General features: G+C 43.8%; 1 protein-coding gene across 11 annotated transcripts in view; it reads left to right on the top strand.

Moving 5' to 3' along the window:
- The window catches only part of tnrc6c1 (trinucleotide repeat containing adaptor 6C1), a 41,288-nt gene extending 16,883 nt beyond the window's left edge, over window positions 1-24,405 (top strand). The window contains exons 1-19 of one of the 11 annotated variants that reach the window (XM_042222228.1): window positions 7-787; window positions 1,201-1,557; window positions 12,759-15,185; window positions 16,642-16,836; window positions 17,982-18,148; window positions 18,260-18,337; window positions 18,522-18,740; window positions 18,982-19,122; window positions 19,390-19,509; window positions 19,680-19,763; window positions 19,844-20,084; window positions 20,168-20,320; window positions 20,601-20,777; window positions 20,992-21,156; window positions 21,523-21,633; window positions 22,354-22,572; window positions 23,192-23,265; window positions 23,365-23,504; window positions 23,603-24,405. In XM_042222228.1, the coding sequence (XP_042078162.1) occupies window position 787; window positions 1,201-1,557; window positions 12,759-15,185; window positions 16,642-16,836; window positions 17,982-18,148; window positions 18,260-18,337; window positions 18,522-18,740; window positions 18,982-19,122; window positions 19,390-19,509; window positions 19,680-19,763; window positions 19,844-20,084; window positions 20,168-20,320; window positions 20,601-20,777; window positions 20,992-21,156; window positions 21,523-21,633; window positions 22,354-22,572; window positions 23,192-23,265; window positions 23,365-23,504; window positions 23,603-24,002 (5,469 nt within the window). In that variant the 5' untranslated portion in view covers window positions 7-786 and the 3' untranslated portion in view covers window positions 24,003-24,405. Of the gene's footprint in view, window positions 1-6; window positions 788-1,200; window positions 1,558-9,113; window positions 9,288-12,758; window positions 15,186-16,641; window positions 16,837-17,981; window positions 18,149-18,259; window positions 18,338-18,521; window positions 18,741-18,981; window positions 19,123-19,389; window positions 19,510-19,679; window positions 19,764-19,843; window positions 20,085-20,167; window positions 20,321-20,600; window positions 20,778-20,991; window positions 21,157-21,522; window positions 21,634-22,353; window positions 22,573-23,191; window positions 23,266-23,364; window positions 23,505-23,602 lie in introns of those variants that run through there. The other 10 variants (XM_005925496.3, XM_014334576.2, XM_014334577.2 and 7 more) reach the window with 10 other exon arrangements.
- Window positions 24,406-26,194: the final 1,789 nt, after the last annotated feature.

Here is a 26,194-nt window from a genome sequence, read left to right on the forward strand (position 1 = left end):
CCCCCAATAAAACGTCTCAAGTACACATTAGCCTGGTAGCTGCATGCAACAGTTGACACCAAGATTGTAGATATGATGATGCATTTAAGCTGCAGAGAGGCTAGATATTTTCCTCTGAGGATGAAGAGAGTGACTATTGGAGTTTAATTTTCTTTTGTAACACACCAGTTTTATAGTGATGATATACCAATGTTTGTTCCCAACTTCTAATGTCCCTCAATTGAAAAAAATAAAAATACGAATGCATGAATAAATGTTATTGGAGGTTTTTTAAATTGTGTGCAGTTCTTAGGCTTCGCTGCTCATGTGAAACCCTGCAGGGCTTCGACCATGAGAAATGGCTGGTCAGAGCAGAGAGAGCCTCGCACTCTGTTGCTAAGGGTAACTAAAGCTAGTTGGATAAGAGCACTTGGCTTCAGCAGCCGTGCAAGCAGTTAATAACTAACTGCTTTTGTAGAGCGCTGAGAGGTGATCATTTCAGGGGCCATAACCTGCCACAAACCATGAACAGCTTATGTTGATGGTGCTCAGCGCTCTTTACAGCACCGTCCTGATGGAGACAATAGCCCACAATAATGTAGCAGGCAGGTCTAAGTCCATTTTCTGGTACTTGACCTCTTCAACACATATAATCTGTGAACCGGCACCATGACAGGCTGTGAGAGAGTTGGGTGTCTTGGCCATCTCTAAAGTCATCATTTTTTCTTTTATAGTGCCACCCCGAGGTTATTACAGTCCTGTGGTTCTCCAAAGAACAACCATCTGTTTGGACTGACCACTGCCTTGAGTAAATCTTGTGCATTTATAGATTTCTGCTCCTTTAGCCTTTCTGAATTTAACTTCATGGAAATCTTCCAAAAGTATCCAGGGCTTTGAAAAGAGTCAGTGAATGAAATGCTTAACCACAGTAGCTTTACAGAAAACATTTAAAATGAATTACTGACAGTAATTTATAGAGGAAGAGTGCAGTATTCAGCAGTTCCTTTTAGTTTTCTTTAAATGTGTTATGTGTCAGATATAAGTCATATAAACGGTCTCTAGCGAGTGATTTTATTTATTTATTTGGAATATGGACCAGTCCATTTGCAACTAATCATATAGTATTTTAGTACTAGTGTGTGCTCAACAGCTCTGCTTTACCCTTCCTCATCCCTGCATTTCTGTTTTCTTGTTGTTACTTATCCCCACCCATTTCATCAGTGCCAGACTCTACCAAGCTCAACCCCAGCCCTCCTCTTCCCCCCGTCAACCCCAGTGCCATCCCATCTGTACCCCCAAGCAGTGGAAATGGCAAGCGCATCCCCTCCGGAGGTCAGCCGCAGACAGCACAGCAGTCCCAGACTCCGCTCCAGCAGCGCTACCCGCCCAGAGAGGTGCCCCCACGCTTTCGTCAGCAGGAGCACAAGCAGCTGTTAAAGCGGGGCCAGCCTCTTCCCTTGGGGACGCTGCCTCTCATCACCACGGGACGTCCCACCACTAGTGAACCTGCAGCAGCAACAGTAGCCATACACGCCTCTCTTTCCTGCTCCTCTTCCACTGCAGCCAGCTTGCCCACAGGTCTGTTGGTTTGAATAAGTACATTTAATGTTTTCTAAAAAAAATCTTGTGATGTTTAATTACATAAATCGTAAGAGGTTATTTGGAATTACTTGTTTTACTGATGATATATTCAGCTTATCCACATGAAGTGGATATAAATTGAGAATGAGGAGTGAAATTCAGTGGAGTTACATTATGTTATACATATAGATGATGCACTTCCTATAATATTGTTTGACCTGCTTGTGATGGGATAAAAATGATACGCTGCTTTTATAATGTGTTGTGGGAGCAGCAATGCTTCTTCATTTTAGCACATTGCTAGGTGGTTGCCAGGTAACCTGATGGCATCATAACATGTCATATATAATGTTTTGTGGATACAAATTAGATATCGTGAAATAAAATTGGATGATGCTTTTTATAGGTGCACAAATGTTAAAAACAGTTGATTTTAGCCCTGTTGCTAGGTTGTTGCTTGGCAACATGACATGGTCATAAGACTTGATATAGTTAAAAACCTTCAGGGACCTAAAATGTACCTGTGTGCCCCCTCATCCTGGTCTTGTAAGAGGAGTAAATGGACAAGGAAACAAACACACATACAGATTGTGTATTATAGTAAGATGCTACACATTTTAATCAGGCTTCTGCATGGACAACACTTTCTTGCTCTCACTGTCTGCATCACTAAAATTTAATCAAACAAGACAAAATAAAGTTGACGTTACTTAATACAATTAGAGAGTGCAGGTAGAGCAGGGCGATATGGCCAAAAATATTTATCACGATATATATTTGAAAATTTGCGATAACGATATAACTGACGATATAATTGATGCGAGACAAAATACAACTCCACAACATTACTAGCGCAAAAAGACAACCTTCCATTTATTTTCACTTAAACAAGAAGCTGGTTTTTATGTACATTAAAGCTTTATAAAAATGTAACAGTGCAAATGCAAATTCCTTGCTGAAAGTTTAACCAAAAGGCATTTCCAGTAGAAATGGGCTGACATATCCTGAGCATAACCATGTATAATATCCACTGAAGTTAAAAAGAGGTGCTTTGCAACATTAAACTGCAGTGTGCAGTACGTATTTTTCGGACCATAAGGTGCACGGGATTATAAGGCACATTAAGCGAAACAAAGCAGTCAGATAAATCAAACTTTATTAAACTCATTCTTCTTGCTTCCTCCACTTCTGTACCATTGATTCATTAATGTTGAATTCTCTGGCAGCTGCTCTATTCCCATGTTGTTGCAGTATATTAATGACTAACCTCGTATTGTGGATGGATTATCTCAGTTGTTCTCCTGACTGAAGTTTGGTCCGTTTACAGCATCCTGCCATGCGATTGCATTTGTCTCTAACCATGAAGAACCTTCACGTTAACTTTTATAAGTGGAAAAGTGTTAGTGTTCGTCCTCCAGCTTCACTGTTTATGTTATGCTAACATAGCTGTGTCGCTAGCGATCACGTAGCACATCATTATATACCAGCTAGCCCAACTTCAGTAACCCTACAAACGTCACTGCTGTTTAGTTTCCTGTCTTCATTTATGTTGGAAGTGATAGCAGAGCTGTACGTTTGATTTTTTTCAGAAATCTCTCAGTCAGAACATGCTATATCATGCTTAGGTAACTAGCGAAACTAGCGAGCTAACTTCCGCTAGCTTCCTGCTAACTTCTAACTCCGTTAAATGTAATAACTTTGTTTTCATGGATGCCTGGAAGTTAAACTTTATAGTTACACCTGGTAAAGCAGCAATGCTGATCGTTTTATTAAAGATGAAAGAATTTAGACAGTTTTTAACTCTCAGTGATGCTGCAGTGTTCGTTTGACCTGAAGCATACGGAGTTTAGGACCCAGATTACTCCCAGATTTAAGAGCATCTTAGTCCGACAAATACGACAATAACGACGGCCGCTTGCATGTTCTGCAAAAAAATGTGCTTTGTTGTGTATCTGACGGACAAACACCAAACCAGTTCCACATCACGAAGTTGCACCATTTTTACAAACCAATTCTGGTTCATCTGTTTCACTCAACAATCGGCCATGTGCGTATGAAAACAAAGGCACTGCGCATGCGCGTTTTACTCCCATTCTATCGCGATATTTCATTTTCCTATCGTTGCCTAACATTATACCGGTATTACCGTGAACGGTATAATATGGCCCAGCCCTAAGTGCAGGTACTCATTGCTGCAGGATGTAAACTCTTGGTTCAGTCTGTACTCGAGCAAATTTGAGTGTATCCCATCAGTCACTGTCAAGTCTGCAGTTTTAGTTGCAACATGTAGAACACTACTCCAATAATAACTTTGGCTGGCTACAGCTACTTAGTCAAAAAGTATGTCATGCCAGAACAACAACAGTGTTGGTTCTTCAAAGATCTCTACTAATATCTGTTTGACTTATCTCAGCTGTGCCAAAGAGTTCTGGCATTCTTAAAAAGCAATGGCTGTATCCACTCCTGTTTTTGTAAGGCACTGTGCTTGTAATCATGCGGTGTACCTGCAAGGCTGTGCAAATGCACAGGTGCCGCTGGCTATTGTTTATTTTCATTCAGCCTGTCTGGGAATTAGGGATGTGGATGTAGGAATACTGGGGTAAAGGATGGCAAGTAAACACAGCTGGCTATCTTTGTGTGTCTGTGTACTCTCCTTCCTGTGGTTTTATGTTTGGCAGTAAATCAGGTTCTTATGTGTTTTTAAGTGGCGGCAGGGAACAGTTATTTCCTAAAAAGGTGTTCTTTGGTGACACTTTAGGGGCACTGGACACTTTTCAATGCCTGAGGAGCAGCACAAACTTTCTCATAAATGTGTGTCGTCTGCTGTTTGAGTGCAGCCTTATCTCCATGGTGATAAGATGTTTATCCTGTCCACGTCTCTGTCTCCGCCTCCACCTCCACCACCTCCTCCATTATCATCTTCCTCCTACTCTTTCTTGAGCTTTCCTGACCATCCCTTCAGTATTTCCTGCTTTTGTAGGCGGAGCAACACTGCACTAGCTAGCAAGCTAGCTGGCTGCCTCAGTGGGCCTGACCTGGCATAGATAGAAAGACTGAGTGAGAAGGAATAAAAGAAAGAAGGAGAGAACTAGCATGGCAGACATCCAGTTCTGTGGGCTGAAGTGACTCATGGCTTACGGTAAAAGCTGCTGTTTCTCCCCGCCCCTCTCTGGCAGGCTGGTTCGGCTCTGCTTTTGCTCTCTCTGCGTCTTTAGACGGACTGATTACATTATGACAGACAGACAGAACAACCTCACAACACTAAAGGCAGCTCAAATGGACAGTTTTGCACAAGCATGACTCTGCGCCATCTCCCCTTGTGATTCGTCATATGTCTCTTCAGTTAACTTCAGTCGAGTTTCACTGAGTTCCCTTTTGCTCTTCTAGTTTTATCATGTTTCCACCTCATTTTACACTGTATTTCATTACCTGTCCACCTGAGGCCTTTTGACGAGCAGTAAAGGTAATTCTGTGTGCACCACTGTGTATACATGCGAATGTATGTTAACGTAAACAGTCATAACTTGAATGTCCCTGCTCAACTTGACTCATAACAGTAAACAGCTGGTGTGTTTAATAGTCCAGGCTCAGGGCAAGAGTTAAGATTGTATGTCATAAAGATTATTAGCTATTCTCTGGATTAAACGGCTGTCTCTATCAGGGATATGTGAGGATATTACATAGGGAAATCCTGGCCTCACTTTGACTTGACTTGTTTAGGTGAACTGTTATGACTGCATGGTTGAAAGCGCTAAAATTTATAGCTACCCCCTTTTGTATTTGTGTAATGCTCTGTGGGAAAAGCCCTTAAAACATGATCAGGTTTTTTATGCCCATAAGCTGCATTAAGACACAAATGGCATAACATTGTGGTATGAGCTGTCTTTGTCAAGTGAAAGGACAGTGCAGCTAATGTGCAAATGGAGCAGAGAGAAAGTGAGTACATGCTTGCTAGACTTGATGTGCTCTTTAAGTCTGCTGATGATGCTGTAAAAGAGCCTTGGGAATCCCCTCAAAGAGGACTGGGACATCTTGTGATGTGATTAAACATCAGCTCTCGCTGATTTTTTATTTTTTTATTTTTTTTATTTTCTTCTATCTTGTCTTTCTTGCACTGTGTCCCTGCTCTTCTGACTTTGTCTGGTGTGCTGGCTGTTCTTTTCCTCAACCTCTGCCACGCCAAAACACATGCTCACACATACTGTAAGTAAAGAATGTAAAGTATCCGTGATTAGTCAGGCTCCACGTACTATATTATATGTGTAACTGTGAGTCTTCCATTATTATCACTCTCTCCCTGATGTTGCTGTTTTGTTTTTTTTGCTTTGCAACAATTCATATCCCGAGGCCCTTTCATGTAGAGAAGGCATGACACCAAGCTATTTTAAGACTGGCATGTTGAAGAAAGACCTTGACCTGGTTTATCCTTTAGAGAGGGAGGAGAAAGAGGATACTGACAGCCAAACATGATGGCCAGATGTCTTTGCTGTGTACTTTTTAAAAGGCACAGATTGTCCTTCTGCCATTCTTTTCCCCTTGAGATAATGTTGAGATTATCGGCAAAGCAGTTGCAAAGAAAGCATCCATTAAATCAGGTTTTGTATATGTATATACGCACAGCTCCTGTCCTTATCTCACCCTTGTTTGTCAGAGAATTTAGCAAGCTATCTGTGCCACTTTGGCTTTGTTGCTACTGCTGCGCTGCAAATATCTATTGAGGAGTGTTATATTTGCCTTCAACAAATCTGCTGGTTATGCCTGTGGTTGATGACAGCTGGCACTGTGTCCTGTTCCACTTTGCCTTGTCAGGATATCCGGGTCACTGTTGCCATACAGTTTAACCCTGCCTCGACTCTAACTCTTAAATCTGTAACACTAAAACTTGCCATTATTGCAGAATATCCCAAACACAGCATGCAGTGACTAAATAGCTTTGTCTTGCATCTTGTTGTGGTGTGGGTGTGCAAAAGGGCCATTTTCTGCGTGCTATCAACTGGAATTGTAATGCTTATAACAAAAATGTGTCACATTAGTGGCTACCAACCCTATTAATAGCGTTTTTGATTAACCATCATCTCTAGCTGATATGTAATTTTTAAAAAATCATTACAATTCTCTAACAATTTGTGCAAAACTGCAAACACATTTACACATTTTTCTGTCTCATGGGGGGAAAAAAAACATCAAATCAGCTCATGTGAGCAGAGCTGAAAAGTGCCTAAAAGGATTTGTAGAGCAAAGATGCTCCATAATATCAGCAATGAAATGTTGGATACAACTTGCCCCAGTTAAGGTCAGTAAGTGGGTTGCATGGTAATAAAAATTAAACTAGTTAATTCAACTTCCCAACAGTTTCTACATCACAAATTCGCCGAATTTTTGAGTCCCTCTTGTGTTATTTTTGTTGCTTTGTGCAGAAGTAGAACAGGAAATATCAAAGTAGGAAAGACAATTTTTTTTTCTAGTTGTCTTGTTTTTCAGTACTGAGACTTCAAAATAGTATAGCATGACGCAGAACAATTGTTTTTGCAATGTTTCTGCATCAAACCCATTCTATCAATAAGTTTGATAAAACGAACCCCATTTACCTTGCAGATGTGACCGTTGATTTTGGTGCCGCTGCTGTAATGTTTTGCACTGATTACAATGCATCAAATCAAACGCAGTGTGGCGTTTGAGATCATCATAGGCAGAGGTAGCAGATTCCTGGGAGGTGCACGTTTGTGTGTTTATCAGAGAGTTCATTCATCTGGCTGGCAGCATGCATTGTCAGCTCTGTACCATCCAGTCTCTGTGCCCCTCAGGGACTTCATTAAGCCAGGATCAGTACAGCTGAGGCCCACATAGCCCTCCTAGATTATTTCCTCCTCCTATCTCTCAACATCCATCTTTGTCCTTCATTTTCTGACTTCTTTCTTTTATGTTTTCGTTCCTCTGGATCCCTCCCTTGTTCTACCCTCATCTCCATTTCCTCCACAAGTACACCCTCTGAGAATACATTGGCCGTGAAAGTATTCAGATTTCTATTACCAAACATCCGTCAAGTTCATAGGAGTACTTTACAGAAAATAGAAGGCATAGTTGAGCAAATTGTGCATGCCGTACATTTCTTGGGAAGGTGAAAAGGGAAACGTTAAAGCATTGTTTGCACAAAGAAGGCCACTTCAGCAAGGAAACTCGAGCTTCCCTCGCCTCTAGTCAGGTGTGTTGTACAAATGTTAAAGTGAAGGACGGAGAACAGAAGGCACACAGGCAGTCCAGTACCAGATCAGACCGCATCATTTTACAATCAAGAAAAATGAGCATTCAGCAAAATGAGCCAAAGTGTGTTAACCGCTTTTTGAAAGAGAATTTTTAAAGCAAACAATCCTCCACCAGCTTTTGACCTGAATCACACAGACCACCTAGCTTTCCAAGCTAAAGGATCACAAACTAAATACATGAACATTTCAAATTTTAGTGATCCCACCATTGGATATCCGAATGCTTTAGCTTTCTTTTAAACTGTAGCTTTTGCTTTTACAGTTTGCTGCACGATAAAAAGTAATAGATATACAACGAAGCATCTGAGTTGTTGTCAGGAAGCTGTTTGTTTTTTCCTCTACTTGGATGCACCATCTGTACTTTGTGTAAGTTAGCACACAAAGCGAGCGAGTGGCCATGACCTCACCGTGCATTAAGACCTCACAGCCGAGAGGCACAGGGGGCTGAACTTCAGCCATAAAGGGACTCTGTTCTCCACTAAACATTGACTTATTGTCTTGTTGTGTGGGTGCTGGGATCATTTGTAAACAATAGCAGCCTTGATCTAGGGAGCTGCTGCTCCCTGCTCTTCCTATCCTCTTCCCTCTCTGCCTTCTATCTCATGGGTATCTTCCTCTGTTGTCTCTGTGCGCGTCACTCCAGCACCATGTTTTGAACCAGACTAAATCACACACAAATTAGCAGATCCCTTCAAGCTTGCTTATTTCATGTGTCCAGAAACCATCTCCCCAAAGTGACAGCTCTGTTTTTGATTACTGCATTTCCGACTTGCAGCCATAAATTTTGACAAAAATCGACATTTGTCATCCTGTGCATTCTTATCCTGTGTCTGTTCATGTGTGAGGAAAATTGCCATTCCAGCTCTGAAGGGCTTCTCTCGCTCTCTTTCGCCTGCTGCTGCTATTCAAGAGGCTTTCCGTCGTGGGCGGCAGCACTAATTGCAGACGGAGCTAAATGTTTAGTGACAGTTTTGAAAGGTTGAAAGATGTGAGGGCATGGGCGGGAGAGAAGAGCCCTGCTTTTTTGTTTTACATCATAGCTTGAGAGTGAATAATAAAAGTCTCCCCTCTGTTTCTCTCACTCTCATCCCCTCCCCCTCCCCGCTGAGTCGGCCGCGTCTCAGTGCTTTTCCAGAGAGGGAGAATATCCTCCATCAGGATAGGAATAGAGCGCGATATAAATAAAGCCGGAGAGAAGCAATAGATAGGAGAGGAAAGACCCAGTCAGAGCAGGGTTAGTGGGAGGGGCCGAGCAAGAGGGGTGAGGAAGGAAGGGAGGTGGTGGAGGAGGATGGGGTGGGGGGTTGTCTCATGCCGTGCAAGAGCTGTGCAACTTCTTGGCAGCATTTCAGATATGAGCCTCAGAAGCTTGGCGAGCCGAGCAGACATATTGAGACAAGGATGGTCGCTGCGTTGCACACAACCTAGCTCTTTACAGGATGGTCGGGAGGCACCTCTCCACAGGTATTTCATTACTGTGTTGCACACTCTTCTACTTTCTTCTTGCTCTCTGTTTTTCCTCCCATCCCTGTGTTGTTTCGGCTGATTGCGTTTGCGCACTTTTAAATATTAAAGCGACAGTACACTGTCGAGCATGCAGTGTCGTGTTACGATGTTCTGTGTGTGTTATTGTGAGGAAAGCATGTGTGCTGTTGAAGCAGGAGCACTGGTTATCCAGACAGGAGATCAGAGCCTTTTTGGCTCTAGTTCAGGACTGAGAAAATGGCGGCCCTGCACTTCTCAGTCGAGTGACGCTACAGAACGACGGCGCTGTGTGTGTCAGAAATACATTGCCCTCTTTTTCTTTCTTTCTTTTTTTTTTTTTTTTTTCTCCCCCTTGCTCTCTTCTGCACCCTCTCTCCCTTGTCTGTAGTTGCAAGCATTAAAGTAAGCTTGAAAACATCTTGGTGCACGCATCCTATCACTTCCCTCCTGTTGTTGTGACAGTCGCCGTATTTGCATACAAACTATGCACGCATGTGAGGGCGCATGTAAACAACGGAGGCTTCAGTTTGAGATGTAGCAGAAATGAGCCAGTGAGGTGGCGCAAGGTTGATGATTGGAGTAGAGGAGTTTATTGTTTCAGTGCTGAAAATCGCAGCCAGATTGCTTGATCCATTCTACTCGCTCTCGGAGAAATAAGATGAAGCATTTTTTCATGCAGTTGTATGGGTAGATGGATGTTTTCTGAGGTGTAGAGGTCGTAAGTAAAAGATGTTGTCATTGATTGCATTCTGCAACATGGTTCCCAAGTATTAAATTCCTTTTTTGACTTTTTGGTATAAGGATGCTCCAATCCAGCTTTTTCCAGTTCCTATACTACACCATTACAATGGCTTTGGGTAACTGCCAATACTGAGTACAGGCCCTGTGACAACTTTGAGCTGTAATCCACAGTCTGATGGAAAGAATAATGTAAGATAACATCATTTAGCCTAATTGTTGCTTTATGAACTTTGTAAATTAAGATGCTGGAGTTTAATATATATATATGTACTAAATTGGTATTTATTAGTGAAATAACTTGGGACACAGAAATGAATTAAAAAATTTAATAGATAATAATTATTTGCACTAGGGTTATTTAAGTTGAGTGTGAGGATCACTACTGTTTACTGTTTTCCTTTACAATAACGCTAGCTTCTAATATAGCCCTGCTCACAACAGGAATGTGTTGAGTCACACACTTGTATCTCAGCTGGAGTAGAGCTCAAAAGAAACAGGAAATCTGAAATAACTGAGTTGACTTGTGTTACCATGAGTGAAACGAAGGCTTTAAAACAGGTGTTAAACCAAACACAAGAGACGCTGATGGGGAAGCATTTTTGTTTATTTAGCACCTTTGAATATAAATGTCACAACAAAATGAACATTAAAAAACAAAAACTTGCCCAAAAGCATGTTTTATTTAAAATTAACTCTGGAGTTAATGGGGAGCCAGTGCAGCTGAATTGATAGCTCCCTCATATTGTGTTATGCTGCCTTCCAGTTGTAGGATTTTTCCACTCAGAAAGTTGGAGAAGCCCCGCCAACCCCGACTTCATAATCCAAGATGGTGGCAGTGCACGTCAACAGTAGTAAAACTGGGAATCTGTGCTATAAATGTTGTGTATTTGTGACTCGCTAAGCAAGCTGTACACAGAAAAACGACCAAGGTATTGTGTGTTATTGCTGGCGATGGATGAATGGTTCGACCTTGCTAAAGACCAAAATAAATCCTGCTATTTCTTGCTTTTACTACTGCTACCACAGCAGTGGCATCACTCCCAGCTTCAACTTCACAGGTAAAATGAGCGCAGCATTAATTCAGCCTGTGCTCTGTGTGCTGACAACTGTTGTAGTAAACAGAGAGGCCCCAACAATAAAGGAATATCACATATCAGATCTGTGCGTCACTAGTTGGAAAGGTGCAGTATCTATCTGTTATGACTTCTGTTTGCAGTGTGTGTTAAATTATTTCAGCAAAAATATTTTACATGCAAATGTTTTTAATTTGATTTATTTTTAACCTTGTTTGTTATAAATAATAAATAAATAAACTGAAAACTTTATTATTGATGCTTGAGCTGTATACATGCACAGTAAAATAAAGAGCAAAGGCAGCTGTCAAAAAATTAAGACTGTTATTTTTACCTGAAGGTATTACAAAAATAAATACATTTCAGTGCATTTGAAATACATGCAGAATTTGGTTTGTTATTGATTTGCTGATATGGGTCAGTCATTCACTAAAAAAGACATTCCCTAGATGGCAGCATATGTTGCTCTAAAGCCTGTGCACATATATCTGTCAGGATTAATGGTGCACAGGTAGAAACTTGCCATGTCCACTAAAGCACCTCTGCATCACGGTTCCTGGCTTTTGAATTGTGTGTTGATTGCAAGCTGGAATGTCCCTGTCCTCTTCCGTCTGGAGCATTCCACTTCCATTATTTCTCCCAGAAATTGCTCATTTTGATTGGTCAGACCACAGAACATTGTTCCACTTCTCCTCAGTCAATCTTAAATTACCTGAGGCCCATAGAATGAGGCAGTTTTGTTTTTTTAAATGGTAGCGTAGTTTTAACTTGCATTCATGAATGCAGTGATAATGTTGACAAGTATTCCTGAGCCTGAATCTTTTTATGACCTACAATACATAATAATAACCACAATGATGATAATAACAATAATAATAGTTATTATTATTATTATTATTGTTATTATTATTATTATTATTATACGTAGAGCAGTTTGTTTGGTTTTTTTTATGATAAAATATAAAATACTTCCTCTTGCAGTCTGTATGAACTTCTTCCCATCAGCCTCTCTGGAAACCTTTTTATCTAATCATGTTACCAATTAGCTTAAAAGGTTCCGAGATAGTATTCTAGCTTTGTACCACGTTTCCAATCTTTCTGTTGTTCCTTTCTTTAAATACTCATAACTTTTCAATCATTTTCAATTAGAAAAGCAATTTTATCACTGCCATTTTTTTAAAGAATTGCACTAAACTAATTGAACATTTGAGGGAAAGACGAGAAAGAAAAATATAATGTCATGTTTTACTACAAATTCTTTAAACGTACTGAATGCACGACACCTTATTTTGATAAATGACATATTTTAAAGTGTTTTTTCCTTTAGAAATGTGTAGTATACAAATAAAGTACATAATTTTTATTCATTTACTAATTAAAGCCCCCTCTGTTATCATATTAGTAATTTTTCCTTTTATTTATTTATTTATTTTTATGTGGGTGGTATGTATTTTCATTTATAAAGCATGGTGAAGACACATTGCATGTTGCCATGGTATTTCAATCTTACTAAGCAAATGTGGGTGTGATGACGTATGCAACTTAGTCTCTCTGCTGTCATCCTGTTGCTCCTGCTTATGGCTCATGATTTTTTGTGTGTGTGTGTCTATTTTCCTTGTGTGTGTCTTTCACACAGAACTGCCCCCACAGAGTGGCCAGGGAGCCCAGTATGATAATCCCCTCTGGGGGCACCTGCCAGCCAACAGAAGTGCTACGAGTGCTGCATCTTCCACCAATCTCAGTGGCTGGGATCAACTAATTATCGACCAGAAGGACACAGAGGCTTGGCCTTCTATTACACTCAGCCAGAGCCAGGTCCCTCCAGGAGGATGCCCTTTGGACACTGACTCTGGTCACCTGACCAGCAGCAGCAGAAGCAGTAGTACTAGCAGTAGTTGTAGTACAGTGAGTATGGCCACGGGAGCAAATAGCCAAACAGGCCACTTCCCTGCCAACCACCTCAGCAGCAAAGCCAACAGTGGGCCCAGCCCTGCCAATCATACTGGAACCAGCATGCTCTCTGGCCAGGTTGCAGCCAGTCGCAGCTGGGGCCCTGGGGCTGTATCTTCCCATTGCCCCCCTCAGTCCTCAATGGGGAGTGAAACGAAGAGTGACAGCCCAGGAGGAGGAGGAGGAGGCAGTACTAGGAGCTGGGGTCCTTCATCATCCTCCAGCACCAACTTTAACTTGAACCTAAACCCTAATGCCAACCCGTCTGCCTGGCCCATGTTGGGGCATGACGGAAGTGGCACAGGGGGAGGCAGCTCAGGGGGAGCCAACACCATTTCACCTCCTCACTCTACACCCAACCTCTGCAATCCACCTGGCCCCCCACCAGCCCAGACCAGCACCTGTACCGGAGCCAACACTAACAGCAACTCCTCGGGGATTGGCAATGCCTGGATTACCATGATGGCTTCTGATGCAGAGCCACACCCCTCCCCGTCCACGAATGTGTCTTTCAGTTCAGAACCTCAGAACCTTAAAACTGATGGACCAAATCACACTAATAAGCAGGAACCCCCCAGCCCCATCCGCAGTTTGCCTGGCTGGGGAAGTGCACCTGTAGGCTTGGGTTCCATGACCCAGCCACCGCCAGGAGGCTCACAGGTCAATGGTGAAGATGGTAATTCAGTATGGGGTAACAGTGGCAACTCAAAGGCAAGTTCATCTAAGGAGGCACCTGGCTGGGGCCATGAAGGAGATGGAACAGGGAACTCTGGAGGCTGGGGTGAACACCCTGAAGAGACCCAGGGAGGATGGGATACACCCAGCTCTCCCGCACAGGACTCTCAGTCCATCTCATGGAGCAGGGCTGTAAGCACAGCTGCGGCTAGTGAAGGAAGCAGTGACAGCATGGAAGGCCATCCCCAGCAAAAAGACCGGTCATCCAGAGAAAAATCAGCTCCTTTGATGCCTGCCCAGGATCTGGACCCCAGGGTGCTGTGCAACAGTGGCTGGGGACAGACTCCCGTTCGCCAGCACACTTCCTGGGACATGGACGATACCAAACGTAAGAGCGATGTAGGCACTGGATCATGGGGCTCTGGCTCAACCACTCCAGTCGATGCCCAGGGGCCCTCCAACACTAACACAGGCCCTAGCCAGATGACTGACTCTGGGAGCAAAAATGATGCGCCTGGTTCTCAGGGCACTTCTGGTTGGGGTGGTAACATAGCAGCTACCAACCAGCCAAGCTCTGGTTGGGGAGAGCCACCCAGCAACATCAAGCCCCCAGGTGGCCCTGGTGGTTGGGGAAACCCTCCACCAGGAGGTCCAAGCACCAGTATACCCAAAAATGGTGGTCAGTCCTGGGGAGAGAAGCCAAGTGGGTGGGAAGATTCTCACATCAAGTCAGGATCCCAGAACTGGGGAGAACAGCCCAAAGCATCTCACACTTGGGCTAGCAGTGGAGTGAGCAATAACACAGCAGAGTGGGGGGACTCAGAAGAGAGTAAAAAGAGTCCCACTACTGCTTGGGAAGGAGAACCACGAGGCTGGGGAATGTCTTCTCAAGGACCTGGAGGTAATGGTGGCTGGGGAGAGTCACTTCCTCAGCGACCCAGTGGTCCCTCTCAAGGCTGGGGGGGCAAGCCTCAAGATGGGCCTAGTGGTAACAATGGAGGAGGGAGCATGGGGTCCTGGGGGGGATCGGGCTCAGTGAAACAAGGTCCAGGTAGAGGTGGAAATAAGCAGGAATCCTCAACAACTGAGCCTACAGGCTGGGAAGAGCCTTCCCCTCCTTCCATCCGACGCAAGATGGAGATCGATGACGGGACCTCTGCTTGGGGCGATCCCGGTACCTACAACAAGGCAGTCAATCTGTGGGACAGGAACAATTCAGGATCGTCCCAAGCTAAAGTTACTACTGGAGGCAATAATCCCCCCAGCACCAACAACAACCATCCCCACCCTCTCAATCACCCTTACCACGGGCCACCTGCACCTTTACAGAGCCACAGCCAAAACAGCCAGAACTCAGGCCCCACCAGCGGGCCTTTGGATCCTACTGTGCAACACCAGCCTGGAGCATCTCACAGCAGAGGTCCCCTGATGGCTCAAGGTAAGGTGATATAAACTATATATTATGCAGACTGTAACATGACTTGCTCAGATTTCCCTGTTTATGAATGCTAACAATGTATAGTTAATATACACAGTCAGCATTCAAATTTTGACTTCAATGAGTTTAATCTAGTTAATGGTAAACTATAATGCCTGCCTGGGTTTCCTAGTTTCTTCATCCTTGTTCACTGTTCAAAGCAAAAGGTGCTAAAAAGCTTGTTTGGTGGTTGGCTTTGTCCGCTACTAAGCTCCAAGCTGTTGATCCACTTAAAGGTAATATCTTAACCTAGTTTACTCTCTTTGGATTTGCCTCTAATCAACTATCTAAATCAGGTGGGTAGTGCCAGGCCTGTCCCTCAGTGACGCCCTCACACTTCACAACTCTCGGCTAGACTATGGGGGCAACCCTGGCAACCTCACATGGCAGAGGAAACACAAGAATGCTGTTTACAAAGGGCCTCGTGAAAATATTGATTCACCACAAACTGTTTGAGATAGATAGGAAGTGTGTGATTATATAGGAGCCACCATCTGTCAGTAGTTGAAGTGAGGAAGAGGAAGAGGAGGAGGAGCAAGACACTATGCACTGGGCAGAAGCCTCCTGCTGGCCCTCATTTGACTCTTCATGTTGAACCCTTTGGATCAATCCTGACAGCAGGCTGTTCACTGGCTGTTTAATATAGAGTTTTAGTGACTTACGATGGATAGAAACAAACTCTTGAGATGAGATTATATCTTGTTTAGATCAGTGCACCTCTTACCCAGTGACACAAGAGGGTTGAATGTTAACTATAATTTTGAAGCAGCCCTTGGGACTTGACCTTTCCCTGGGGAGAGAGCTAAACTGAGCTTGGCGCTGCTGCAGGCCTAGAGACAGCACTCTGTCTTTCTTGCCAAAAGGGACGGGACCATGCCAAATCTTAAATGGGCATCTCCTCCCTCCATCAACCTTCCTGCTAAGCCAAACCCAGGTTTCTGCCTCTCTGCATGGCTGGCATTTCACACTTCAAAGCAGAAGGCTAAATCAGTTTAGTGGTGTTAACCGGACTCAGTTATATTTAAGCCTCAGGTTATTAGGGATCAAATACTAAAATGTTTGGTTTTTCTATGTATATATGGACATTGAATATGGTCAAGACACAATCATACATCACTGTTAGATTTCCATCCCATTTTCTGTGTCTTAGGCATCTACCATGCACATTTAAACTTAGCTAGCAAAGTAAACCAGGTCGTGCTGTATGGCACAAAGAGCCCTTATTGTTGCTCTGTATGAAGGGCAAGAAATAATGATTTGGTCTCTTAACTGTCATTTAAACACACAATTTTGCAAACAGAAGTCAGTGTAATGAACAAATGGCGTATCGTAACAACAAAATCTTTGTAGTTTAGTTTGACACTGTGTGGTCACAATATTGAAAAAGTAGTACTGATTGTGTTTGTGTGTCCTCCAGGTTGGGGAGAGATATCCAGCTCCCACACAAAATCGGAGAGCTCCTGGGGGGAACCTGCATCTTCCCCGGTCAGCGTGGATAATGGGACGTCTGCCTGGGGCAAACCCAGTGGGAACTGTGGCGGCTGGGGGGAAAGCAATCCGGAGAGCTATGGCAGGGGCAACCCGACAATGACACCTGCATCTTGTAAACCTGGTAAATGGCTCAGTCTCGTCCAAGTGTGGATAGCTTTGGGATACAATCATACTGTATGTGTTGCTATACTGCTTAAAAACAGAAGTTTAAAAATTCTCTCCTGGTGAGTCAAGTCAAGGACATCAATATGGCACAAGGGAAGCAGGAGTACTTGGGTTTTGCACATAAATCTACACTGACCCCTAGTGGCTATATTATGTTTTTGACGCAGTCTCTATGTGAAACATAAAACCTTCACATTTACTAGATGTATAACATCGTACAAACAAGTTTTTAATTATGCATTATAAACATTACCAGCTTAAGAGACTCATGCATATTACCCAACCATCCCCAGTGCTTTTGAGCCAGGTTGTCAAGCGTGGTTCAAACATCCTACCCATATAGTTGAGATTAACTTGGACCAGGGAATAGTAGATAATAGAATAGAATTTACCTGTTGCTCTTATTCATACTGCTTATTTTAATAATTAACTTCTTGTTATTTATAAAGACAATAAGAATAACAATAGAATTAATAGTAGCTTTGTGCTCATGGTAACACATAACTTACATTCATGTTCTTAATGTTAACTTTTTTTTTTTTTAAACCACCAAAACGCCTCATTCAGCTGACTAATGGTTACTTTTAGTGGTTCAACTATGTTAATTTAACTAAGGCAAATTACTCTTTTGCTAAATATTTTGACATATTGCTCATGTTTCCGTCTTGGCATATTTATATTAAAAAAAAAAAAAGAAAAACTTGTTGCATGTGTGGCTTTGAGTGTTGTGAGCATTTACTCTTCAGAAATGAAACCACACTTTCGAGGGCGTATGAACAAGTCTGTTTGTGTATTTGATGCACAGTGCAGCCGTGGTTGTAAGAGACAGCTGCCCTCACACTCAGAGGCTCTAAAAGAGAGATAATGGGTATTAAAAACAGAACAGAACTCTGCTTTAATCAAGGTTTTTTTTTTATTAATACTTTGGCCCAGTCATTGTTCTAATACTGGGTTTCAGTATCCATCCTGTTGATATGTGAGATATTGTAGTACTTTGAGCATGTTATTTTAAATAATGACAAACATCACAAATATGCCACATAAGGTACCTGTTTTGCCCTTATTATTTGTTGTTATGCGTTTTTGTGTGGTTGTTTCCAGCTCCCAAACCTATGCAAGATGGATGGGGAGGTGGAAGTGAAGACCTGAGCCTGTCAGGTGGTCAGTGGGATGCAGAGGAGGTAGACATGTGGAATAGCACTGCCTCCCAGGAGAGCAACTCTTCCTGTAACTCTTGGAGCAATGCAAATAAAAAGCCCCCACCAAAGGTGTGCAGCACAAATGCTTGGATAAAGAACACTTCCTTATGCTTTTATTTGACATCATAAGAAATCAGTTAATTGCACTGACATTGTCATTTTTGATCACATCTCCCACAGGGGAAGATCCCAGGGAAGCAGGATGAGGTCTGGATCATGAATCGTCTCATCAAGCAGCTGACTGACATGGGCTTCCCTGTGAGTGCTTAGTCTTTTCTTCAAATATAAATATATTAAAAAAAAAAAACATTCAGTAGCCATTTTATAAACTTCTGATTAAAAGACTAGTAATTAATAATAATAATAAAGCTAATCATGAAATGCTTATAACAGCATAATTTTGATCCGAACATTTTGGGATTCATCTCTTTTCTGTTTTCAGAGGGATCCAGCAGAGGAGGCTTTGAAGAGCAACAACATGAACCTGGATCAGGCCATGAGTGCCCTGCTGGAAAAGAAGACGGAGCTTGACAAGCGTGGGATGGGGATAGCTGGCCACGACTACAACAACGGGCTCATCAACAAGCCCATGAGCTGCCCTCGGCCTCCGCTTCTTTCCAAAGACCCCTCAGCAGATCCCCGCCTGCCCTTCATGGATAAGGTGAGTCACTCCATTGTTAATCCATATTTAAATACGCTCTGCATGTGCAGTATTAAATTCCCAGCTGATGACAGCAGAGTGTCTAAATGTTTCCTGGGATTTCTGCACGTTGTAGTACATCATACCTGAGCTGGTCTTATGATGCTTAAAAGCCACAAATGTAAATCGTCTCCATTAAAACAAGGTCACTTCAGTAGAGTAAATGCTAAAGAAAATGATCGACATGTCCTCTTTTCGGCAGGTGCAGAGTGGAATGTTTGGCGGTGGTGGAGCAGCACAAGTCCGGGCCATGCCGCAGCCGCCTCCTCAGCCACCAGTGCCGCCTCTCAGCTCCTCTCAGCCTAGTCTACGTGCTCAAGTGCCTCAGTTTCTCTCCCCTCAGGTACGCTCATACACACAAACATATGAACTTATTTAACACTTCCTGTCTAAATATTAGGAGAGAACGAGTTTGTATGTATACAGTGGTAAATACTTCAGACTTGTACCATAACCTTTAAAAGCCGCCATGTGAGATTCTTACATTTATTATTTCAGTTCAAATGTCTCAGTCTAACACGAGAAAGGTGCAGACTATACATAAGGCAGATTCTCAGTTTTACGTCTTCATTTTGTTAAGTCATTGTCTACTTATCTTTTTCTTCCACAGGTTCAAGCACAGCTCTTACAGTTTGCAGCAAAAAACATTGGTCTGAATCCTGCACTTTTAACCTCACCAATAAACCCTCAACATATGACCCTTCTAAATCAACTTTACCAGCTGCAACTGGTGAGTCTCATTTAGTTTTATCTGCTTTCAGTTTTGTTGGATACATCTGAGCATTTTAAATTCATCTTTAACCTCATACGTAACTAAAAAGGACATGTGGTCATATTGTTTAATCTACATTTATTGTACGTGGCATTGAGAAACTTTTAATCCTGCTTATGCCTGCACAGGCGTACCAGCGTTTACAAATTCAGCAGCAGATGTTGCAGGCGCAGCGCAATGTTTCTGGCCCCATTCGACAACAAGAGCAGCAAGTAGGTTCACTTTTTAATTCCCCTACTGGATCTCTAAAACCTGCGCATTGAATATCCATCATGTTTATTTTTTTTCCTAGGTTGCACGTACAATCAATAACATGCAGCAGCAGATCCAACAGCACCAGCGTCAGCTGGCCCAGGCCCTGCTGATGAAGCAGCAGCAACAGCAACCGCCCCCTTCCCACTCAGGCCTGCACCCTGGTGGAGCCAAATCCTCCCTGGATTCATTTCCAGGTCATCCCCAGGCTCCAGGCCTCCCTGACCTGCAGACCAAAGAGCCGCAGTCATCTCCTAACACCTACAGCCCCTACTCTCTCTGTGAGTAGTATCAGCATTGCTCTTTGAATGTGGAAAAGTAGTCCTTGCAGGATTGTGAAGTAACATCTCCTTTATGTCCTCAGCTGGACTGAATGTAAACTGCATGGAGGTGGGAAGTCTGTCAATGAAGGAACCCCCCCAACCCCAATCGCGCCTGTCACAGTGGACACACCCAAACTCAATCGAAAGCCTCTCTGGAAACTCTTCTCCATTGGAGCCCAACCTGGGCAAGCATGGTGAGAAAGAAAACGGGGCTCACTGTCATGATTATTTCACCTAATAGCCTTTTGACACTGGAGACGAGTGTTCAATGTGTAAAATGCAGATCTGAAATGTGGACTGGAAGTTGTATATCCAGCATGATATATTCAAACAATATGTTTACGAGACCAAACGCCAGCTTGAAAATCCCTTTGTATTTGAGCGTGTTGAAAATACTTTTTCAGCAGTTTCTGCCAGTTATTTAAAAACTGTTAATGTATTTGGGTTTTAGATGTCTCATTGTGCTTTTCTTAGGTGCCAACCTGGGCCCTCCTGGAAAGCCCACTCAGCTGGATGAATCTTACAGCCCCTACAGCCTGATATCCAGCTCAGAGTCTCCTTCCAGCCCTTTGGTGCCTCCAGACAGCTGGGGACAAAGCAAAGGCAGCAGTGACAAAATGGCCAATGGGACCAATATCAACTGGCCACCAGGTGAGCATCGCTCACTTTCTCAGTTTGTCAGCTTTAAGTTTGTTATGTTGTCTGCCAAAAACTGCTTTGTCATATCTTCAGGACAGGCATTTGAATTCATGTGCAGAAAATGAGCATAATAGAAAAACCTTGACCTGTGAAACATGCCTGTTATAAGTTTCTTTGGTGTCCCGTAAGTAAGAAAATCATGCGCACGTGTTCCTTTTACTTTCAGAGTTTTGTCCTGGTGTACCGTGGAAGGGCCTCCAGAATATCGACCCTGAAACTGACCCCAACGTGACCCCCGGCAGCGTCCCCAGCGGACCCACCATCAACACAAATATCCAAGATGTCAACCGCTACCTGCTCCGGGACAGGAGCGGAGGTGAGAACAGGAGAAGTGAGTGAAGGCCGGACCACGTCGCCTCCAAATCAAGATGCTCAGTTTGAGTGTTTTGGTTCTGATGTTTAAAGTCAAATAAGTAAAGAGATGAATTGGAGATGGGTTTTAAAAAAGAAAGGTGTATGAATCAGCCGTGATCCGGTGTATTTCTGCCACCTCAGAGCCTGCTTCTTTTTCTTTCGTTCTTCATTTTCCTACTTTTTTAACTGCTGCTGTAATCATTGTCATATTCTATATTCTTCTCTTCTTAAAGAACCTTACTGTCATCATTTGTTGTGTGTTTTTCTTTATGCCATTTTCTCTCTGCTGCGTTTTCCTTATTTGTTTTGTATCTATTTGTTTGTGTTGCTGGCGTCGGCTTAGGCTCCTCTCCCACCTCATCTCAGAACGAGGCTCTGCCTCCCTCCACTGATTGGCCAGTCAGTGGCTACACTAGCTCGTTCAGTCTTTCGTCCCCGGAGATGGAGGATGCAGGTACATGGTTTATCCACAACCACCCACCCACCCCCTCGCCACACTGCAGTGGCTAATTTCACTGCAAGTCAGCATTTTCCTCTCCTTCCTGTTACTTTAACACCCAGAGCTTCAGCCATTCACTGGAGAGACGTGTCTTCTTTTCCATACGAGTCACTGCCCCTGATTAAACGTGACCTTCATTTGAGCTGTATCCCTGTCAGTTTTGTGTATCATGCAGTGCATAATCCCCTCCCTGCGATGTTAGTGCATCTCCTTCCTCCTCTGTGTGCGGCATGGAGAGTACAGCTTGTCGTGTTTCCCGTTTTTATAGCGACTCTTAACTGGTCTGTTTGAAAGAAGTAATTTTCCTTTTGTGTGTCTCTCAAACACATCTCATGCATACGCTAACACACTGTGGGGTTTTGTGCCTCCTGCGCCACACAAATGTGCATGAAGGCCACCAAGTTCAGTTATTTTTGGTTTATATGTAAAGTGTGTGCTTCACAGAAACAGAAGATAGATTTGTACCATGACACAAGATGAGATTATTTTGGAGTAAAATCCAGCAAAGGCTGTACTTTGTAATGCAGTCTTTACTTGCTTATTCATATTCACCTTTGGACAGTTTCTCAGAACTTTTCAGCGATTTCATCCTGCAGGACTCCTTCCTGCGGGAGCGGTTGTCTTTCGGACGAATGATTCTGCAGACCAACCTTTGCCATCTTCTTTTTCTTGTAGGTAAACTGTCAGAGATGAAATCCACTTGGTCTCCAGGCCCCATTTCTCACAGCCAGGCCTCTCTGTCCCACGAGCTGTGGAAGGTCCCACAGGGCCCTCGGAGCAGCACCACAGCCCCTTCCCGCCCCCCGCCTGGCCTCACCAACACAAAGCCTTCCTCCACCTGGGGGGGCAGCTCTCTGGGTCTGGGACAAGGCTGGAGCAGCTCTTACACCACAGGTAGTGTTACAAAGAGGTTATTGTGTCTCCAATGTTTGTCATGTTCCTCTTCAAATGCTTCACGTGAATTTTGTCATGTCATTAATCCAAAAGACAGATATAACTGTTAAAATAACAAACCAACAAAGCTTCAAACTTTCGGAAGACAATGCACTTCTAATAGGAATTGTTTCCATGGGTGATTTGGAAGAAAACAGCATTCATGTGAAAATACTGGACATTTAAAAAATGAAAACAGTGGAATAATTAGAAATGAAACCGTATAGCAAAGAGGAAAAGTTCACATTCTGTGAGCCGTGCAGAGGTTGGTGTATTTAAAGTACTATGTGTGAGCGTGGTTGTCAGTATACTCTCATAGGAGGAGGCACTTTGATGTGGCCTACGACCGCAGGGCTGCTGTACAGGTAGAGCACAGGCAGGAATAACGCCTCGAGAAGATCTTGTTGTGGTTGAACGTTGAAATCAACTGACTCTGGTCAGCTTTTCTTTTTTCGTGGGTGAAGTTGACACCACCCATTGAGCTTAACTGACTTGATTCTGGTTTCACACAAGCTTGGGAAGTATGAACCACATGCCAACAGACTTCTTCCTTTCACTGCTGTCTCTTTCTCGTGCACAGCAGGTACCACATGGAGTACAGACAGCTCCACCAGAACAAGTAGCTGGCTCGTGCTGAGGAACCTCACTCCGCAGGTAACAGGCTTGCTTCTCCACAGTTTTTGAAAATACGCCCCTTTGTAGCTAAAATTAAATGAGCTGGCTCACCATTGGCAGCTGTTTTTTCTTTTTCAGATTGATGGTTCGACTCTGCGAACACTGTGCATGCAACACGGCCCCCTCATCACATTCCACCTCAACCTGACACAGGGAAACGCTGTAGTGCGCTACAGCTCCAAGGACGAAGCTGCCAAGGCGCAAAAGTCCCTGCACATGTACGTGCATCAGCGCATTGGTTCAAAGTGTTTCACTCAGTTGATTTTAGGGCATTTAACCATGAATCATTTGTCTTTGTGCTTCCATCTCCACCCAGGTGCGTGCTCGGGAACACCACCATCCTGGCCGAGTTCGCCGGGGAAGAGGAAGTGAACCGCTTCTTTGCACAGGGCCAGTCACTCGGAGGAACAACCAGCTGGCAGGCCACTCCAGGCACCAATCAGACAAGGATGGGCGGGACCGGGTCTGGAGCGTCTCACCCCATCGGGCACTCGCCCCACTGGAACAACAACAACAACGGCGCCGGCAGCAACAGTAGCAGCGGCGGCCTGGGAGCAGGCGGAACAAAAACAGGCGGAGAGCTGCTGTGGGGTGGTGTTCAGCAGTATTCCAGCCTGTGGGGACCCCCGAGTGGAGAGGAGGGACGGGTCATGGGGAGCCCCACCCCAATCAATACACTGCTGCCTGGGGACCTGCTGAGCGGGGAGTCCATGTAGGATAGAAGACTCTAGGCTTACAAAAACAAACACAAACAGGAGCAAAAACCTTGCAAATCAATGTGGAGATAATCAGCGTGGATGTAAAGGTGGAAAGGAGAGACGGAGGAGGACAAGGAAACACCTTGCTGCTCGCCCTCGTCAGCCTCGTCTCCTCCTGAGTTTTTACTGACATTTTTAGTTGCAGTTCTGTTGTGAATCCCAATAACGGATATTTTGATCAGTGTTCAGCTTTTACTTCACAGGAACGAGAACTTTATTTTATTTTTTCAGAAATGAACTTTTGAGAACTTTGCCGTGCGAGACGTACTTTTAGTCAAACTGACACAGTGACGAGCTGCCATCTTTAAACTAATCCCTCACTGCCTTTTTGAGGCAATCATACTGCACCTCAGAGATCCATGGAAAAAAAAAGGCGTCATTCCCAAAGTTTAAAAAAACCCTTCAATCAGAGTGGTTGTTGAACTTTCAGCTGGTCCAGACTCGACATTTGTTTCTCTCAGCACTAATAATTAGCCTTAAACTATTTCCTGCCCTGCTATCCTCACTCACTCTGTACTTGGTGAAGAAGCATACGGACACCTGCACACCCTTATTTCTGAGCCAGTGAAACCTGAGTGGAGAGTACATGCTGCTGCGGCTTAACAACCGCTTAAGCAACCACAGCTCGCGACTTCAGTGCATTGTTTTGTTTAGTTTTGTTTGTTTGTTTAAAAGCAGATTGAGTTCCCCTCACAGCGCTCAAAGGGAATGATGCAACTCTGTTCGCCTTGTTCAAGCCATTTATTTTTGTAGTTTTATTTTTAATTTCTCTTCTTGAACCATTGCAAACAAAGCTAAGAAATGATATTATTCAAAATGTGTCTGTCAATCTTATGTGGTGGTGTGGAGGGACGGGGTGGGTGGGGTCGTCGCATGTACAGTTAAGATGGGCGACAACGATGAACCACTGCTATTACTATGGAACTGTAAAGACGAAACACTTCGATGCACCTCAACTCACTTGCGGGGAGACACCTCGCAGTTTGGTCTCATTCTCTCAGACCCACTCACTGATGCTGTGGAGGAGGAGAAAAAAAAACGTAAGTCGTTCCCTCCCTCTGCCTCGCCCCCTCTACCGTGCGCGCCCACTCCGCCTGCAAAGCAACCATTTCAAGCGACGTGCAATATTATAGCCACAGACTCTCACCGTCCAAGCACCCCTTCTCGCGGGATTAATAGAGGAGACAGTAACGAATGAACTGCAAACACTTTATCTGTCTGCCCGCCAACTTCACCACCCACCCATCCACCCACCTGTACCGGCCCTCATCTCCTCATTGCAAAACAAACAAACAAAAAAAACCCTGCCACTACAGCTTCCCTTTGTCTCCCCCAGCAGGGTGTCAGGAGAGTAGCACGCTGGCCTTCTGTCTAAAACACAAGGACGCACACACCACCCGACTCTCCACGATTATGCTTGTGACTGATTTTTGGGGAGAAGGACGGGCAGGTGTGCGTGTGTGTGTGTGTGTGTGTGTGTGCGTGCGTGCATGACGGGGTGATGGCGTCAAACCAAAACAAGAAGACCAGATGACTCCCCTTCCCTCCATTTTACCCACATTTGCATTTCAAGAAATGTCTGAATCAACGATTTGTGTGAGTTGGTGGTCTTATCACAGCACATAGCAAGAGCACGGCTACTCCTCATACCCTCAATGCCAGCGAACAGAAGAAAGGAGAAGCATCACTGGCAAATAAAAATTGAAAAGACAAAAAAAGCAATCTGCTTAGTGGCTTCTCTGTATACTTATTTTTGAACTTGACGTGGATGTGAATTTATTTTTATTTTTCCCCCTTTTTTTTGGAGTCCTTCTTCCCTCGAGTCAGCGGGACCAGAAAGGATGTCAAACAGTAGCAAAGTGAAGGGAAACACAAAGAAGAACTAAGTCAAGCGATGATGGGTGGTGGCAGGAAAAGACCTCAGAGAACTCCACCCCTCTGCTATCAAAGTAGATATCACTGTTACATTGCAACTTTTGAAATCTTTATCCTTGGTGTCTGGAAACACTCGACGTGTTCATGTTCTACTGGGTTCAGCAGGGAGGATCGCCCCCACCCCCACCCCCGCTTTTGGGTTGTTATTGTTGTTGGAGGTCCTGCCAACCTGTGTGATAGTGTGGCCACTGAGTGCCTGCCTGCTGCAGAGTGCA

Source organism: Haplochromis burtoni, unplaced genomic scaffold (assembly GCF_018398535.1).
Source record: "Haplochromis burtoni strain Fernald_Lab_line unplaced genomic scaffold, NCSU_Asbu1 Contig_81, whole genome shotgun sequence".
NCBI classification, from domain to species: Eukaryota; Metazoa; Chordata; class Actinopteri; order Cichliformes; family Cichlidae; genus Haplochromis; species Haplochromis burtoni.